Source organism: Loxodonta africana, chromosome 13 (assembly GCF_030014295.1).
Source record: "Loxodonta africana isolate mLoxAfr1 chromosome 13, mLoxAfr1.hap2, whole genome shotgun sequence".
Classification (NCBI taxonomy): Eukaryota; Metazoa; Chordata; class Mammalia; order Proboscidea; family Elephantidae; genus Loxodonta; species Loxodonta africana.
In genome coordinates, this window is record NC_087354.1 from 82,671,908 (window position 1) to 82,688,654 (window position 16,747).

Consider the following 16,747-nt stretch of genomic DNA (forward strand, 5'->3'; position numbering starts at 1 on the left):
TGGATAGGAAGACTCAACATTGTGAAAAAATCAATTCTACCCAAAGCGATCTGCAGATATAACACAATCCCGATCCAAAGAACAACAGCGTTCTTTAACAAGAGGGAAAAACTAATCACCAACTTTATATGGAAAAGAAAGAGCCTGGGATAAGCAAAACATTATTGAACAAAAAGAACAAAGTAGGAGGTCTGCTTGATCTTCAAAAAAAAAAAGAAAGCTAATTGCAATTGAGCCGATTCCAACTCATAGCCACCCTATAGGACACAGTAGAACTGCCCCATAGGTTTCCAAAAAGTGGCTGGTGGATTGAAACTGCCAAGGTTTTAGTTACCAGTGGAATGCTTAACCACTGAAACCACGGTAGTCAAAACACCCTGATACTGGTACAGTGACAGGCACATAGACCCATCCACAAACCCAGATGCAAATCCATTTGGCTATGGTTAGCTGATCTTTGACAGAGGACTGAAGCCTATTAAGTGGGAAAAAGACAGTCTGTTTAACAAATTGGTGCTAGCAAAACTGGATGTCCATCTGTAAAAAATGAAACAGGACCCATATCTCACACCATGCACAAAAACTAACTCAAAATTGATCAAAAATCTAAATATAAAACCTAAAACAGTAAAGATAATGGAAGAAAACATAGGGACAATGCTGGGGGCAGTAACACAAGGCATAAGTAGAATGCAAACCATAACTAACAATGAACAAATACCAGAAGATAAACTAGATACCTGGGTGCTCTTAAAAATTAAACACTTAATAATCATCAAAGGTCTTCATCAAAAGTATTGAAAGAGACCTACAGAGCAGAAAAAAATTTTTGGCTATGACATATCCAACAAAGGTCTAATTTATAAAATCTATAGAATACTTCAACACCTCAATAACAAAAAGTCAAACAATCCAATTAAAAAATGGGGAATGATATGAACAGACACTTCACCAAAGAAGACATTCAGATGGCTAACAGTCTTGTGAGGAAATGCTCATGATCACTAGCCATTATAGAATTGCAAATCAAAACTACAATGATATACCATCTCACCCTGACATTAATGCCTTGAATCAAAAAATCAGAAAATAAAAAAATGTTAGGTTGCGAGAGACTGGGACTCATTATGCACTGCTAGTGGGAATGTAAAATGGTACAACCACTATGGAAAACAATGTGGCACCACCTTAAGAAACTAGAAATAGAAATATGATATAATCCAGTAATCCCACTTCTAGGATCCTATCCTAGAGAAATAAAAGCCGTCACACAAATAGACAAATGCCCACCCATGTTCATTGTAGTACTATTCACAATAAGAAAAAGATGAAAACAAAGTGCTCATCAACAGATGAGTTGATAAACAAACTATGGTACATACACACAGTGGAATACTACACAATGACAAAGAACGATGATGAATTGGTGAAACATCTCAAAACATGGATGAATCTGGAGGGCATTATGCTGAGTGAAATAAGTGAATCACAAAAGGACAAGCATTGTATTAGACCACTGTTATAAAACAAGAAAAAGTTAACACATGGGAAGAAAATGATGTTTGATGGTTAAGATGGAGGGGAGCACTGGGAGTGGAAATCACTAACTGAATAGGAGAAAAGTGTTAGTTTTGGTGAAGGGAAAAACAACATACACTAAAGGGGATGTCAGTACAACTCTACCAAGGCTAACCATAGAAGCTTCCTAGACACATTCAAACACCTTGAGAGACCGAGTTACTGAGGCCGAGGGCGTGGGATCATGGTCTTGGGGGACATCTGGGTCAGTTGGCTTAACATAGTTAATAAAATGTTCTGCACCCTACTTTGGTAAGTAGTGTCTTGAGTCTTAAAAGCTTGTGAGTAGACACCTAAAATACATCTATTGTTCCCATCGTGTTAGGAGCAAAGGAGAATGAAGAAAACCGAAGAAACGATGAAATTATTAGTCCAAACGACTAAGTAAATACGTGAACCACAGCCTCCACCGTCCTGAGCCCAGAAGAACTAGATCGTTCCTGGCTACCACCACTGACTGCTCTTTTAAGGATCACAGTAGAGGGTCCCAGACAGAGTGGGAGAAAAATGTAGAACAAAATTCAAATTAATAATACAAAACAACAACAACAAAATACCAGACTTACTGGCGTGACAGAGACTAGAGGAACCCCTGAAACCATGGCACCCGGACGTCCTGCTAACGCAGAACTGAAGCCACCCCCAAAGTTCACCTTTTAGCCAAAGATTAGACAGTCCTATAAAACAAACAATAATACATGTGAGGAACACGTTTCTTAGTTCAATCAAGTATTGGAGACCAAATGGGCAATACTTAATCAAGAGCAAAGAAGAGAAGTCAGGAAGGGACAGGAAAACTGGAGGGATGGACTTGGAGAATCTGGTGTGGAAAGGGAAAGGGGGAGAGTGCTGACACATTGTGGGGGTTGCAACCAACATCACAAAACAATTCGTGTATAAATTTTTTGAATGAGAAACTACTTTGCACTGTAAACTTGCACCTAAAACTAAAAAAAAAAAAGTATAGCCAGAATGCTCCTTGAAAACGAGGATGGTGAGAATGCATCTCATGTACTTTGAACATGTTATCAGCGGGGATCAGTCCCTGGAGAAGGACATCATAGAGTAGATGGTTGGCAAAAAAGAGGAAGACCCTCAAAGAGATGGATTGGCACAGTGGCTACAACAATGGACTCCAACATGTGAGGATGGCACAGGACCAGGCATTGTTTCATTTCATTTTGTTTACATAGGGTCCGCTATGAGTGGGACGTGACTGGATCGCACATAACAACAACAAATAAAGTGTATTTGTTGCTACTATTTATAACTACATTATTTCCTTTGATAAAATTCCACTTATATAGTGTAGTATTCAGAAAGAAAAGAAATATCCCATCATCCTACACTGATCCTTTATGTTTTCTTGTATCTTGGTTATGTCTAGGAAGGAGAATTTTGTAATCAAAGCATTTCAGAGTCAAAGACCTTTGTTCTAGGATGAAAAATGATTGCATTTGTTTTTATTAAGAAGAGTTTCTTAACCTGTGGGCCACAGCTCCAGAAACCCTCAGAATTGCAAACTATGTTCATTTTTCATGGCAGGATGTTTGTAAGTTTTACCAGATTCTCAGAGATGTACATAAATTAAAAAGGAAGTACAGAATTACTGCCAGAGTGTAAAGAAAAGATATAGTACAGTCTGCACATTTGACATGCCTTGCTTTTCCATCGTTTGGCTCCTTTGTACTTGCTTAGTCCACATGCAGCTGAAAGTGGTGCAGGCCCCATGCATTACTCATGTTGGCATGTGCCAAACTGCATTCAGGTCTGAGCAGACCTTTGAGCATTGTTGTTGTATTTTCAACATGGAGCAACTAAGCAAAGAAAAAAAAACGAAAAAACTTTGGACTCGGATTCCTGATTTGAGAGAGAAGATTAAGACAATATGCTCAAACACACCTGTTTTAAAATGGAACTCGCTATCTTTGTGCTGACAGTGTGGCCTCTAAAGGGTCATGTAAAAATAAGACTATGTTCTACAGTTAATGGAAAACTGAGCTTCCCTCTTTAGAAAGAAATTTCTGGAGTTTTCCTTTAGTGCTGGAAAACATTACATCATACAGCTGTATAGCCTGGTACATTCCTTGCATATCTTCCCATATTAGTAATGACATCGGTTCAAGTTTAGGCAAGTGAACAATAGAAGGCTGGTTGTAAAAAGACATTTGATATAAAACATTATTTTCTTTAGTCATTTGATCACTTTGCGTAAGTGGAGTGAGTTACTTTCTTAAATTAATATCATATTTCCAAGAAACAAAAAATAATATACTTATGTATTGGAATCATTGATAGATTTCTTGAAGTAAAACAAAATAGCATAGACAAATGGATAAAACATTGGAATGAGATAAAAATATGAAGATTCTAATATCGATACTGGCATTAAGTGCCTGACCTAATTAACATCATTTAACCCTTCTTATTCTGCTTGTTTTGTATAAGTGATGCTCTCTTTCCAAATTATAAGATTACATATTTTTAAAATACAGACAGAAGAAACCATGCTATGTGCTAATTGTTTTAGTTCCTTGGTTCCTTGGAAGAAAGTGGCTATATCCAGCAGAGCTCTTAAATATATTTTAATGTGTAGAGATGACTAAATTTAATGCTTATTGGATAAGCTAAAAATATAATTTCCATTTTTTTTAGGTGGGAAAAATCCCTGAATTCAAGCACATGAGCATAAACTATATGGGATGTCTTTAAATTTTAAAATGTCTTTGAATTCCTAATGTAGAGAAAAGTGAACTATTAATTAAATGTTCTTATTAGGTTACCTGCAGCACAGACATGAAAACACATATTGACACAAATGAGAATAGAAGAAAAGAGGCCAGGGGATATTTGATATCTTCGCATTCTTCCTGGTGTGCATTTCATGTGTTTTTTGTCAACCCACACTGTTGTTATTAACAAATACGATTTTTTTTTTTTTTTTTTTTACTGTAGAGAGAAATAAAGGAATGTGGAGATGGCTAGAGGGAAAAGTGCCTGATAAATTGTAGAAAAGGCCAATTCATATTTTCCAGGATAAATGGTTTTTAGATATAATTTGCAAGGCTTAAAGAACCTAAGATGTAGTATATATACCTTATAGTAATATATGTATGAATGGTCATAAGAAGATAGATAATGTTTTACTTCTATTATGGACAGCTTTTGGTGGAATTATAATAACCAGGTTTCATTCTTGGTTATACCATCTAAGAAAAATCTCTTAACCTTATTGTCTCCTAGTTTCCTCAAATGTAGTGTACTCTGTGACTCCATTTGTGTACCTTCTACTCATTTTTCTACCAGTCTGGTCCTCCTGCCCCCCAATCACACATACTGAAAAACAACTTTCTGTGCTGTTGGTATCTCTCCTATGTAACCACGAGGGTGTTTGTGAGCATGAAATGAATAATGTGTTGGACATTTTGGTTGACTCCTCAATATTCATTCCATACCAGATGATTGATTTGTTCAGAAATTGTCAATACTGTGAAACTTCTGAAGAAAACAACAGCACGAAAGTCCTCTCACATAAAAGAGTACCTCAGGAAGAAATACTCTTTATCCTTTATCATTTGGAAACAGTGCATGGAACTGCTACCACCACAGCACAGGCAACGTGAAGTTGGAGTCCACTGCCACGTGGAAAGTGTTTGAAACCAGGGCTTTGAGCCCGTTCTAAACAGTTCAGTCATGGCTGACAGAAGCAAGACAGGGCTTCAGACTGGTTCGAAGTGGTTCAGTCATGGCTGATGGAAACAGGGGCAGTACAGGAACTGCATAGCAACCAAATGTCACTTTTTTCCTTTAATTTTTATTGTGTATTAGGGGGAAGTTTACAGAGAAGGTTAGTTTCCCATTCAATAGTGTTCCGTGGCCTTGGTTTCATTCCCCACGATGTGTCAGCACTTCCCCCGTTTCTGTCCTAGCTTCTTCGTTCCCTTTCGTCCTGATTTTCTGTTCCTTCCTGCCTTTTCATCTTAACTTTTGGGCAAATGTCACCCTTTTGATCTGGTATGATTGATTGTTCTAAGGAGCACATTCCTCTCAGGTGTTATTGTTTATTTTATGGACCTGTTTATGGTTTGGCTGAAAGATGGTCTCTGGGAATGGCTTCCGTTCCCATTCAGAAATGTCTTAGGGTCATAGTTTTGGGGTTTCCTCCAGTCTCTGGTAATATTTGTGAATTGAATTTTTTTTTTGTTTTACAGTTTTTCTCCCTGTCTGTTCAGGATATACTGTGTGATCCGTGTCAAAGCAGTCAGTAGTGGTAGACAGGCACCATCTAGTTCTTCTGGTCTCAGGGTCATGAGGCATGTGGTCCATTAACCCTTTGAACTATTTGCTCCCTACAGTCTTTGTTTTTTTTTTCACTTTCCTTTGCTCCAGACGGTAAGAGACTGATAGATGTATCTTAGATGGCTGCTTGTAAGCTAAGAGCCTGATAGATGTATCTTAGATGGCTGCTTGTAAGCTTTTAAGACCACAGATGCCACTCATCAAAGTCGGATGCAGAGCATTATGAACCATGTTGTGCCAATTGATGTAGGTGACCCCCGAGTCTATGGTCCCTTGCCTTTGAGCCTGGTAACTTCATCCCATGAGGTGTTTGGTTATGTCTAAGGGGTTGCCCTGATTGTGGCCCTTGTGTGCTCTACTGTCTGTATTGATGTATAAGCAGCACCTATAGTTATTTATGTAGAAATACCTTCCACAAAACCTATATCTGCAGGTGGGTGTGTTCTCTTAGCCCCTTCCTCACCTCTTGGTTTATCTATCTGCCTATGTATCCATTCGTCAATTAGTGTTCATTAATACTATTCTGGCAGGATTGTCTGTGGTATAGTAATTGCCGTTGTTCTTGCATTCCTCTCAGTGTCCTCCTATGCCTTAGTCCTGTTTTGCTGACTTTCCCCATATAGTGTACTGCCTTTCCCTTCACCAGCATTAACATGTGCCTGCTATCTATGTGGTAATATCGACCCCGATTCCCTGGTAACCATCAATTTTTTTTTCCTGTGCATAAACCTTTTTTTGTTTCTTTATAATAGTGGTTTCATACAATACTTGTTCTTTTATGATTGACCTATTTCACTCAGGGTAATGTCCTCCAAATTCATCCATGTTCTGAGATGTTTCATGGCTTCATCATTAGTCTTTATCATTATGTAGTATTCCATTGTGTGTATGTACTACAGTTTGTTAATCCATTCACTTATAGACGGGCCCTTAGGTTGTTTCCATCTTTCTGCTGTTGTGAATAATGCTCCGATGAATATATGTCTGTTTGTGTCATAGCTTTTATTTCTTCAGGACATATACCTAGCAGTGGGATTTCTGGGTCATATGGTTTTTCTATTTTTTTTTTAAGAATGCACTGTAACATTTTCCATAGTGGTTGTACCATTTTACATTCTCACCAGCAGTGTATAAGATTTCCAATCTCTCCAGCATTTATTATTATTATTTATTTTGTTAGTGCAGTACTGTTGGGGTGAGATGATATCTCATTTTAGTTTTTATTTGCATCTCTCTAATTTTTTTAATGGGTAATGGGAAACCCTGGTGGTATAATTGTTAAGAGCTATGGCTGCTAACCAAAAGGTCAGCAGGTCAGATGAGCCAGGCGCTCCTTGGAAACCCTATGGGGCAGTTCTACTCTACCCTATAGGGTCGCTAGGAGTCAGAATTGACTATATGGCAATGGGTTTACTTTTGGTTTTTTAGTGGCTAATGAGGAGCCCTGGTGGCATAGTGGTTAAGAGCTCAGCTACTAACCAAAAGGTTAGCAGTTTGAATCCAGCAGTTGCTCCTTGGAAAACCTCTGGGGCAGTTCTACTCTGTCCTATAGGGTCGCTATGAGCTGGAATCAACTCCACAACAACAGATTTGGTTTTTCATGATTGTTAGGATTTCCTCAGTGTGTTAGCCATCTTAATATCCTTTTTGGTGAAGTTTTGCTAAAGTGTCTCTTCGTATCCTGTGCCCATTTTTTAAATTGGATTGTTTGTCTTTTTGTTGTTGAGGTGTTGAAGTTTTCTATAAATTTTAGAGATTAGACCCTTGTCAGATGTTGTAGCCAAATTTTTCTTCCCAGTCTGTAGTTTCTCTTTTTACTCTTTTGGAGAAGTCTTTTGATAAGTATACGTGTTTAATTTTTAGGACATCCCATTTATCTAATTCATCTGCTGTTTATGCATTTTTAGTCATGTTTGGTATTCTATTTATGCCAAGTATTGGGGCCCCTAGAAAGATCCCTATTTTCTTCTTCTGCGAGCTTTATAGTTTTAGATTTTGTATTTAGGTTTTTGATCCATTTTGAGTTAGTTTTTGTGTATGGTGTGAGGTATGGGTCCTGTTTCATTTATTTACCAGTGGACATCCAGTTTTTCTAGCACCAGTTGTTAAAGAGGCTGTTTTTTCCCCATTTAATGGACTTTGGACCTTTGTCAAAGATCAACTGACCATAGGTGAGTGGATTTACATCTGGATTCTCAATTGTGTTCCACTGGTCTATATCTCTGTCATTGTATCAGTACCAGGGTGTTTTTACTATTGAGGCTGTATAGTAGGTTCTGAGATCAGGTAGTGTGAGGCCCCCTACTTTGTTCTTTTTCTTCAATGAAGCTTTAATTATCTGGGTCCCCTTTTCTTTCCATATAAAATTGGTGGTCAGTTTGCAACCAGATCTCTTGCATGTAGACTTTTGACCCCAGTAGGAAACAGGCAGTGGTACCCCACTAGAAGATGGCGGCTGACCACTCTGCTTTGAGTGTGTCTTTCTCTCCACGGTCCTGCCAGTAATCCAGTCTCCCATATCAGGAAGTTTTCAGGAGTGTGATGCAAAGATTGGATTATTTGCAGGACTGTGGAGAGAAACACACATTGGAAGCAGTGCGATGGCTGCCATCTTTGAGCAGGCCACCACTGCCTATTTTCTACTCGGTCAGAAGCCAAGGTACAAGAGCTTTGGTTGCTGTACAAAGCATATGCTGCCCTTGTTTCTGCCGGCCATGACTGAACAGCTTAGAACTGATTGGAAGCCCTGCTTGAAACAATGTGAATCTAATAATGTACAAGCAGTTGTTGGGAACTACAGAAATACAGAAGATATTATTCCCTCAAGAATCATGCTGTCTGCATTCAGCTTAGTTGGAAATATACACATAGATATGAAAAGCTATACAATAATTGCCAAACAGTATATTTATTAGTTTGTGTTCATGAGAGTAAGGTGAGGTGTTTGAGACAAGGTTTTTGATAGGAGGTGAGCTTAAATCAAATGTTAAAGGACAGGTTGGGTTTACATTAGTGGAATGAGGAATGAAAGAATATTCCAGGAAGGGGGACTGATTTTGAACCAGTGGATGGAGGCATGATAAAATTTGGTAGTTGCTTTTTTTTTTATTTTGCAGGGAGGGCTAGAAAATGGTGTTGATTGACACATACAGCTCAAAGCTGGAAGAAAGAAATCAGGCTGGAAATTTCAAAATGACAAAAATTAGTGTTGTCATTTCATTGCTTAGGAAGAATGTACTTGTAAAGAATTTTATATCAAGACACACAATAATAGCAGTCCTTAATCGATCCAAGGAAGTTTATTTTGTAATCAGTCAATTCTGTTTTCTTGACTTAGATGAGAAAACTCCTAGGCAGGTTTGAACACTAATTTGCATCCTAATACTCAGTCTTCCCACGTAAACACTCATTCTCTTTAGAGTTTTCATATTTTGAAAAGGGATCTCTATTGGCTCTAAGGAGGTTACAGTTTCTCCTGCAGTGAAATGGAAAATCTCATTACCAGTCCTCAAGTCCCTGCAGCTGATATTAGAGCTGATAACATTATGAGAAGCCATTTGAAAAATCTGTGTAATCTCCTGCACCTTTGGAAGGTTCAGCTAATTGATTTTAATTTTATTCTTTAATGTTTTGGACTTTGACCGATTTCTATTTGAAAGGGTTTTCAATATCAATTCATAGTATTTGTAAATTTTTCATGAACTTCTTACTATCTGTCATGTCTCGCCTACGGCTCTTTTATCAGCGGATTATATGATAGTTAACTCAGAAAAGACTTCCTGGTAGATAAGAGTTGTGATTTCAATACAAATCCAAGCCTGTTGCATGTGAGTTTGCTGTATATACAATTAATATCATTCAAGAAATTGACAGTTTTACCACATTGATACGAAACAGATGGTAGACGCTTAAGTATAATTTTACTCTTCCTTGTAATTGTAATGGATTTTTTAATGTATTGAGAAAATGCTTATTGATGGTAAGACTTTATGCATAGTAAAACAAACCAAACAAAAGCAAACAAACAAAAGGCAACACAACACATTCAACTGGCTTTCAAGTAAGTGCTTTTAAAAAAAAAAAAAAAAAAGTACTCTTAACCAGCTACGAACTTAGTCAAGATTCATTATTTAAAGTCAAATAGAATGAAACATGGTAAATTTTCCTCTTGTAAATAAAAAGTGACAATAATATATACTGAAAAGGAAAAGGTAGTTGTATCTTATAGCTCTATATGTTACTTACTTAATTCATCTGATAACAGAAACTTGTTTTACCTCTTTTTTCTTGTCCCCCCACCCCCCTGCCCCGTCCAGGAGGAGAACATACGCTGTATGTTTCTTGGGAAAAAATCAGTTTATAAATGTCAGCCTAATTATCACTCGATGGCACTAGTTTTTTGTTTTTTTTTTTTTAATTATCCTTAGACTGTCTCTCTGGCCCTATCGTTTAGTATTCCCACACTCCTTTGCTTAGGCACAAGGATAACATTGTACACTATTCAGATAATGTTCTTTGCTCGTTTTGTCTCATTGTCTGTACTGCTTTGCGTCTGTCTAGATTTCCAGTTGCAGGCTGCTTCTGAACAAGTAAAATGTCTCTTTACTTTTATTTAAAATAAAATAACGTGGAGTTTTTAGAACAGTATTTCATGCATTTGGTAAAATAAAATAACGTGGAGTTTTTAGAACAGTATTTCATGCATTTGGTAAAACTAGGTGCTAAAATACTATGTTTTTGTTTGCTTTTATTTTTTATGACAAATATCTTTTGGGGTCCTGACAATGTCCACTACTTTTCATTTAATCCTGTTTGGAAAAGCCATCTTAAAGTTGTGGATTTGTCTCAAAACACATAGCCTTTTCTAACAAAAATTACTCATTCCTTTTCTAAATACTTAGCAGAGTTTTCTTTTCTCTTACAGCCAGCAGTCAGCAGAGGACCTTGCCCGAGTACCTGCCAACTCCACTAGCAATATCCTGAATCGGCTGTTGGTCAGTTACGACCCTAGGATAAGGCCAAATTTCAAAGGTTGGTTTTTTTTTCCCACAAAGATCTTCATTCTTTGAAGTTTAAAAATTAGTATGATCGGTATAAAGTCATTGGTTGGTGATATTATAAAGAAAAAGAGATGGAAAGTGGTATTTCAGATCGATGTGTAACCGTGCTGTAACGTTCTTCAGTTCAGAGTAATTTAATACCAAAAACATTCAGTGATAAAATATTAATTCTCAGAGTTCTTAGTTTAAAAAACGAAAGGATCTACTGTGAATTAATAGAGTACCTCTGTAATTTCTTTTTTCTGTAATGAGTGTTCTCAATACTGAGAATTCTTCAGTGGTTTAAAATATAGGCTCAGAATACAGCTCTGGCTTTCATTCACAGACAAAAAAGTTATAATTTGCAGCCAAACGACCATTTACTCATTTAGGGATAAAGAACCATTGTGATATGTCCTTAGATTCTTTTCTACTTTGTGTTCGCATTTTACATTGATAAAAATTTCCCTTCACTGCCCTGCGGAATAAAAATGGTCATTTGGTTTTTAAAAGCGTGTTAACTTTGTGAATAAAAGTGACCATGTTTTCTACAACACAGATTGTTTCTGCTCCAACCAAATATTACCATTTATCACACTTTCAGGAACCAAAGCCATACTTGCAATAAAATAAAAGTTGTGAGCAAATTGCACAGACCTTTTTTTTGGTTTTTTTTTCCCCCTTCTTGATCAATTAGGAAAGGTTATATGAAAACTCTCGCTGGAAAACAGTAATCCTTGTTGCATGGTTAAAAGACAGGTATTAAAGTATGTCAGATTAACATTATAAGGCTTGATTTTTTTTTTTCCATCACAGGAAAAAAAAAAAAAAGGCCAGCAGCTGCTTCTAGTCAACTGAAGCTATACAGCTATGTTGTAAAAGCAGGGGGTTTTGTTCATTACCAGAACCTATTCGGTTACTTTCAACAGCAGCCATCGTCTGGGTTGTCACGTGTCTACAGTCTATTGACTCACCACCTGTTCTTCATCAGTCAGTAGTTCTGTGGCTAAAAGGCTAACTTCACATTTTTCCCTTTGTTGCCCCAACCAGCAGCCGACAATTAATTAAAAAAAGAAAGCAAGAAAGAAATTTGCGACATTATACATTAGTTCTCACTCCATGAACTTTCAGATTATCCTCAAACAGGTCAGGCAAAACCTTTATAATGATCCTGTTACATGTCTGATTAATTCTGAATTTTCATGAATTAGAAATTAAAACATAGTGGCCTACCTAGAGTAATGTTAAGCAAAATTTATTGAACATAGCTTTACCAAGAAAGAATTTGAAGTGTGATTAGAAAAATGCAAAAGAAAAAAAATCATATTTTTAAAACTTACTTTTTTTAAGAATAACTTACATTTTCTTAAAAAGGTAGAAATAAGTAAATGCATCAACACAATTTAAAGATTTTTCAAAGGTAATCATGTTATTCCCAAAGTATCTACAATTTAAGGAATAAATATTTTTGAGTAGAGAACAGTATAAAATACAACTTAACTTATTTTTAATTTGTATTATGGTCCCAATTTAGAAATGTAAGTCACTAGTGATTATAAACATGGCATACTGAGACAGATTTACAATTTTATATCCCATGTAGATTTTGGAAAAAATATCAGATTAAACGCATAAACCACAGAAATGTTCAGATTCTGCCATGTTTTTTACAGCTACTAAATATATTCTTAAATTTTTATTTGTAGGCATTCCAGTTGATGTTGTAGTCAACATTTTTATTAACAGTTTTGGATCCATTCAAGAAACAACAATGGTAAGATTACTATTAGTTTAATATTTTCAGTTATCAAAATTTTAACCATAAAAAAAACTTTAACCATAGGTTAGTGAAAATAACTTTAAAACTGAAAAATAAGAATAACTCTAAGGAAAAGTCATATTCTTTCATAGTATAAAATATCTAAATTGCAAGGTTTAGTTAAAGTAATGATTTCTAGTGTGCATGTAATTTTTCAATTCAAATTCAGTCTTAATGCTGCATTAAATCTTAAAAATTTGGAAAAACTAATGTACTCTCCCTGAACATCTAATCGATATTACCTGGGAAAAATGTATGTAGTGCAGATTCTTGGGCAATATTTTTTCCTAGTATTTAAGTATTCATAGTTTTTTCTTCTTCCAGTTTCCTGGGGAGAGTTGTTTTCTGTGTTGTGGTAATTTTGTGATGTGTGGAGCAGAGAATTGTAGAAAGCATAGAGGAAAATTGATTTTAATAAAATAGAGCAGTGGAGCTGTCTGTAAAGATTGTGCAACAGGGGCGAAGGGAAGAGAAAGGCCAGTGAAGAGTGGGAAGGAGTGGCAGGAAGGCAAAAACTGTGAAAGGAACAGAAAAAAGAGGTTTGGAAAAGTGGCTAGTTGGAGTCCAGGGGAAAAAAGTGTCAGTATTACCAGTTGCCATAAGTTGATTTGGACTGATGGTGATGTGTGTTTCAGAGCACAGCTAGGCTCCATGGGCTTTTCAAGGCTGTGTACATCACTAAGCCTCTCTTTCTAGGTACCTCTGGCTGGGTTTGAACTGCAAACCTTTTGGTTAGCAGTCAAGTGTTTAATTATTTGGCCACCCAGGTACTCTGGAGTATCGGTATTAAAAAAAAAAAAAAGTTGCTGTTCAGTCTGACTCTAGCAAAAGAGTAGAACTGCCCTGCATAGAGTTTCCAAGGAGCACCTGGTGGATTCGAACTGCTGACCTTTTAGTTAGCAGCCGTGGCTCTTAACCACTACGCCACCAAAGTTTCCAAGTATCAGTATCAAACTGAGTATAGACACCTTATATATAAAGTGTCAGTAGACTCCCTGAGTGATGTGTGATATAATTACCTCTCTCAGCTTCTCAAAAGACCAAAAGGCATTCAATGAAATCTACCTGCATTTCAGGGTTTTAGAATATTAGATTTGAGCCCTTTTGACCAACCACATACTGAAATGGTACTTCAGGTGTGAGACAGAAGACCCAGGGTTTTTTTTTTCCTTTTGAGATACTTATATTTTTATTAAGTAGTAGTATAGGATTTGGATTTCAAGCCTAGTCATAATTGTTATACCAAAAAAAAACAAACCAAACCCACTGCTGTCGAGTCAACTCCAACTCATAGCGACCCTATAGGACAGAGTAGAACTGCCCCATAGGGTTTCCAAGGAGCACCTGGTGGATTCAAACTGCCAACCCTTTGGTTAGCAGCCTTAGCTCTTAACCACTATGCCACCAGAGTTTCTAACAATTGTTATATAAAAAAAAATAGCACAGTATAATTTCTCAGGAATTATCTCAGAGAAAGAATCCTTCCCCAGGGACTGGCTGAACTTCATCCAAGACAGATTTGTTTGTTCTTCTGGCCGTCCCTGGTATATTCAATATTCTTCATCAACACCATAAATCAAAGGCGTCAATTCTTCTTAGGTCTTCCTTATTCATTGCCCAGCTTTCACATGCGTATGAAGCAATTGAAAATAAGAACATCATGCTTAGTAAAGTAGAGGGTCATCGAAAAAGAGGAAGACCCTCATCCAGATGGATTGACACAGTGGTTGCAACAATGGCCTCAAGCATAACAATGATTGTGAGGATGGCGCGGGACTGGTCAGTGTTTTGCTCTGTTGTACATAGAGTCGCTATGAGTTGGAACCAACTCAATGGCACCTAATAACAACAAAGAAAAATGACTTAAAATATTTGCTCCTTTATTTCTAGTAGCAACACCATGTGTGTGTGTTTGTTATACTGTGGTGGCGTGTGTGTTGCTGTGATATGGGAAGCTTTGCCACCAGTATTTCAAATATCAGCACAGTTACCCTTGGTGGATAGGTAGCAGCAGAGCTTCCATATTAAGACAGGCTAGGAAGAAGGACCTGGCAGTCGACTTCTAAAAAAATTGGCCAGTGAAAATCTTATGAATAACAGCAGAACATCATCTGATATAGTGCCAGAAGTCGAGCCCCTCAGGTTGGAAGGTACTCAAAATATGAATGGGGAAAAGCTGCCTCCTGAAGTGGAGTCGACCTTAATGACATGGGTGGAGTCAAGCTTTCAAGACCTTCATTTGCTGGAGTGGCTTGACTCAAAGTGAGAAGAAACAGCTGCAAACATCCATTAATAATCAGAACCTGGAATGTATGAAGTATGAATCTAGTAGCAACATATTGTGGTATAAAAGCAGCTGCATAGCGCATTTAATTTATGATAAATATCTCTATGTCTAATTTTGATGAGAATGTTATTTTATGTGTTTATACATATACAGGAAATCCTGGTGATGTAGTGGTTAAGAGCTATGGCTGCTAACTAAAAGGTTGGCAGTTCGAATCCACCAGGTGCTCCTTGGAAACTCTATGGGGCAGTTCTGCTCTGTTCTATATGGTCACTGTGAGTTGGAATGGACTGGACAGCAATGGGTTTGGTTTTTTTGGTTTACACATATACATGTATGTGAGTTGTAATCGACTCAATGGCAATGGGTTTGGTTTTGGTTATATACACATATGTATAAAAAAAAAATGTATAGAAGCATATATTTAGTCACTAAATTTTTCTAGCCAAACCAAAATCCAAACCTGTTGTTATCGAGTCAATTCTGACTCACAGCAACCCTATAGAACAAAGTAGAACTGCCCCATAGAGTTTCCAACGAGTGGCTGGTGGACATGAGCTGCTGACCTTTTGGTTAGCAGCCGAGCTCTTAACAACTGTGCCACCAGGGCTCTTCTCCTAGCCAGTATGTGGGTGTTTTTATATGTGGATTTTCTTTATCTCAAAGAAGATTTTGGTATCAAGCACAAGGTTCACTTCCAATGACGTTTTAGCTTACCTAAATGGCGTAGATATGCAGCACAGATCACTAGACAACTGCTCTGAAGTAGCTATGTTGTTGTGAGTTGCCATAGGGCTGAGTCCAACTCATTGTGACCCCATGTATGCAGAATAGAACTGCTGCATAGTTTTTTTTTTTTAACCATTTTATTGTGTTTTAGATGAAAGTTTAGATAGCAAATTAATTTTTCAGTCAATGATTCTTATACAAATTGTTTCATGATCTTGGTTGAAATTCTCACAATATGTCAGCACTTTCCCCATTTGCCCCCTGGGTTCCCCATTTCTATTAGTCCAGTTTCCCTGGTCTCCCTACCCTCTCATCTTTGGTTTTGGGCAAATGTTCCCCTTTTGGTCTTGTATAATTGATTGTTCTAAGGAGCACATTCTTCATGGGTGTTATTGTTTATTTCATAGCCCTATAGGTTATTTGGTTGAATGTGGCCTCTGGGAGTGTCTACAGTTTTAAGTTAGAAGATTTCCTTAGGACAGTAGACTTGGAGGTTCCTCTAGTCTCTTTCAGACCAGTAAGTCTGGTCTTTTTCTTTTTTTTGATTTCTTGTCTATATTTTTTACCCATTCTACCTGGAACTTTCTATTGTGATCTCAGTCAGAGTGGTCGGTAGTGGTAGCAAGGCACCATGTAGTTCTGGTCTCAGGTTAGAGGAGGCTGTGGTTCATGTGGGCCATTAGTCCTTTGGGTTAATTGCTTCATTGGATTTTGGTTTTCTTCATTCTTCTTTATTCTTGGCGGGAAGAGACCAATATTTATTTCTTAGATGGCTGCTCGCAAGCATTCAAGTCCCCAGATGTTACTCACCAGGCTAGGATGTAGAACATTTTCTTTATGAACAGTATTTTGCCAATTGACCTAGATGTCCCGGGAGACTATGGTCCTTAGCCTTCAAGTTCAGTAGTTCAGTCCCGATGTCTAAGTAGTTTCTGTAACTGTGCCTGCTATGTGCTCTATTATATATATGAGTATACACGCAGCACTTACAAATAT

General features: G+C 37.3%; 1 protein-coding gene across 1 annotated transcript in view; it reads left to right on the plus strand.

Annotated features, from left to right (window-relative positions):
• Window positions 1–16,747, plus strand: part of GLRB (glycine receptor beta) — a 144,228-nt gene that overhangs the window by 60,804 nt on the left and 66,677 nt on the right. Inside the window, exons 2-3 of the mRNA XM_003418498.4 lie at window positions 10,802–10,908; window positions 12,623–12,690. Of these exons, the coding sequence (XP_003418546.2) occupies window positions 10,802–10,908; window positions 12,623–12,690 (175 nt within the window). The remainder of the gene's footprint in view (window positions 1–10,801; window positions 10,909–12,622; window positions 12,691–16,747) is intronic.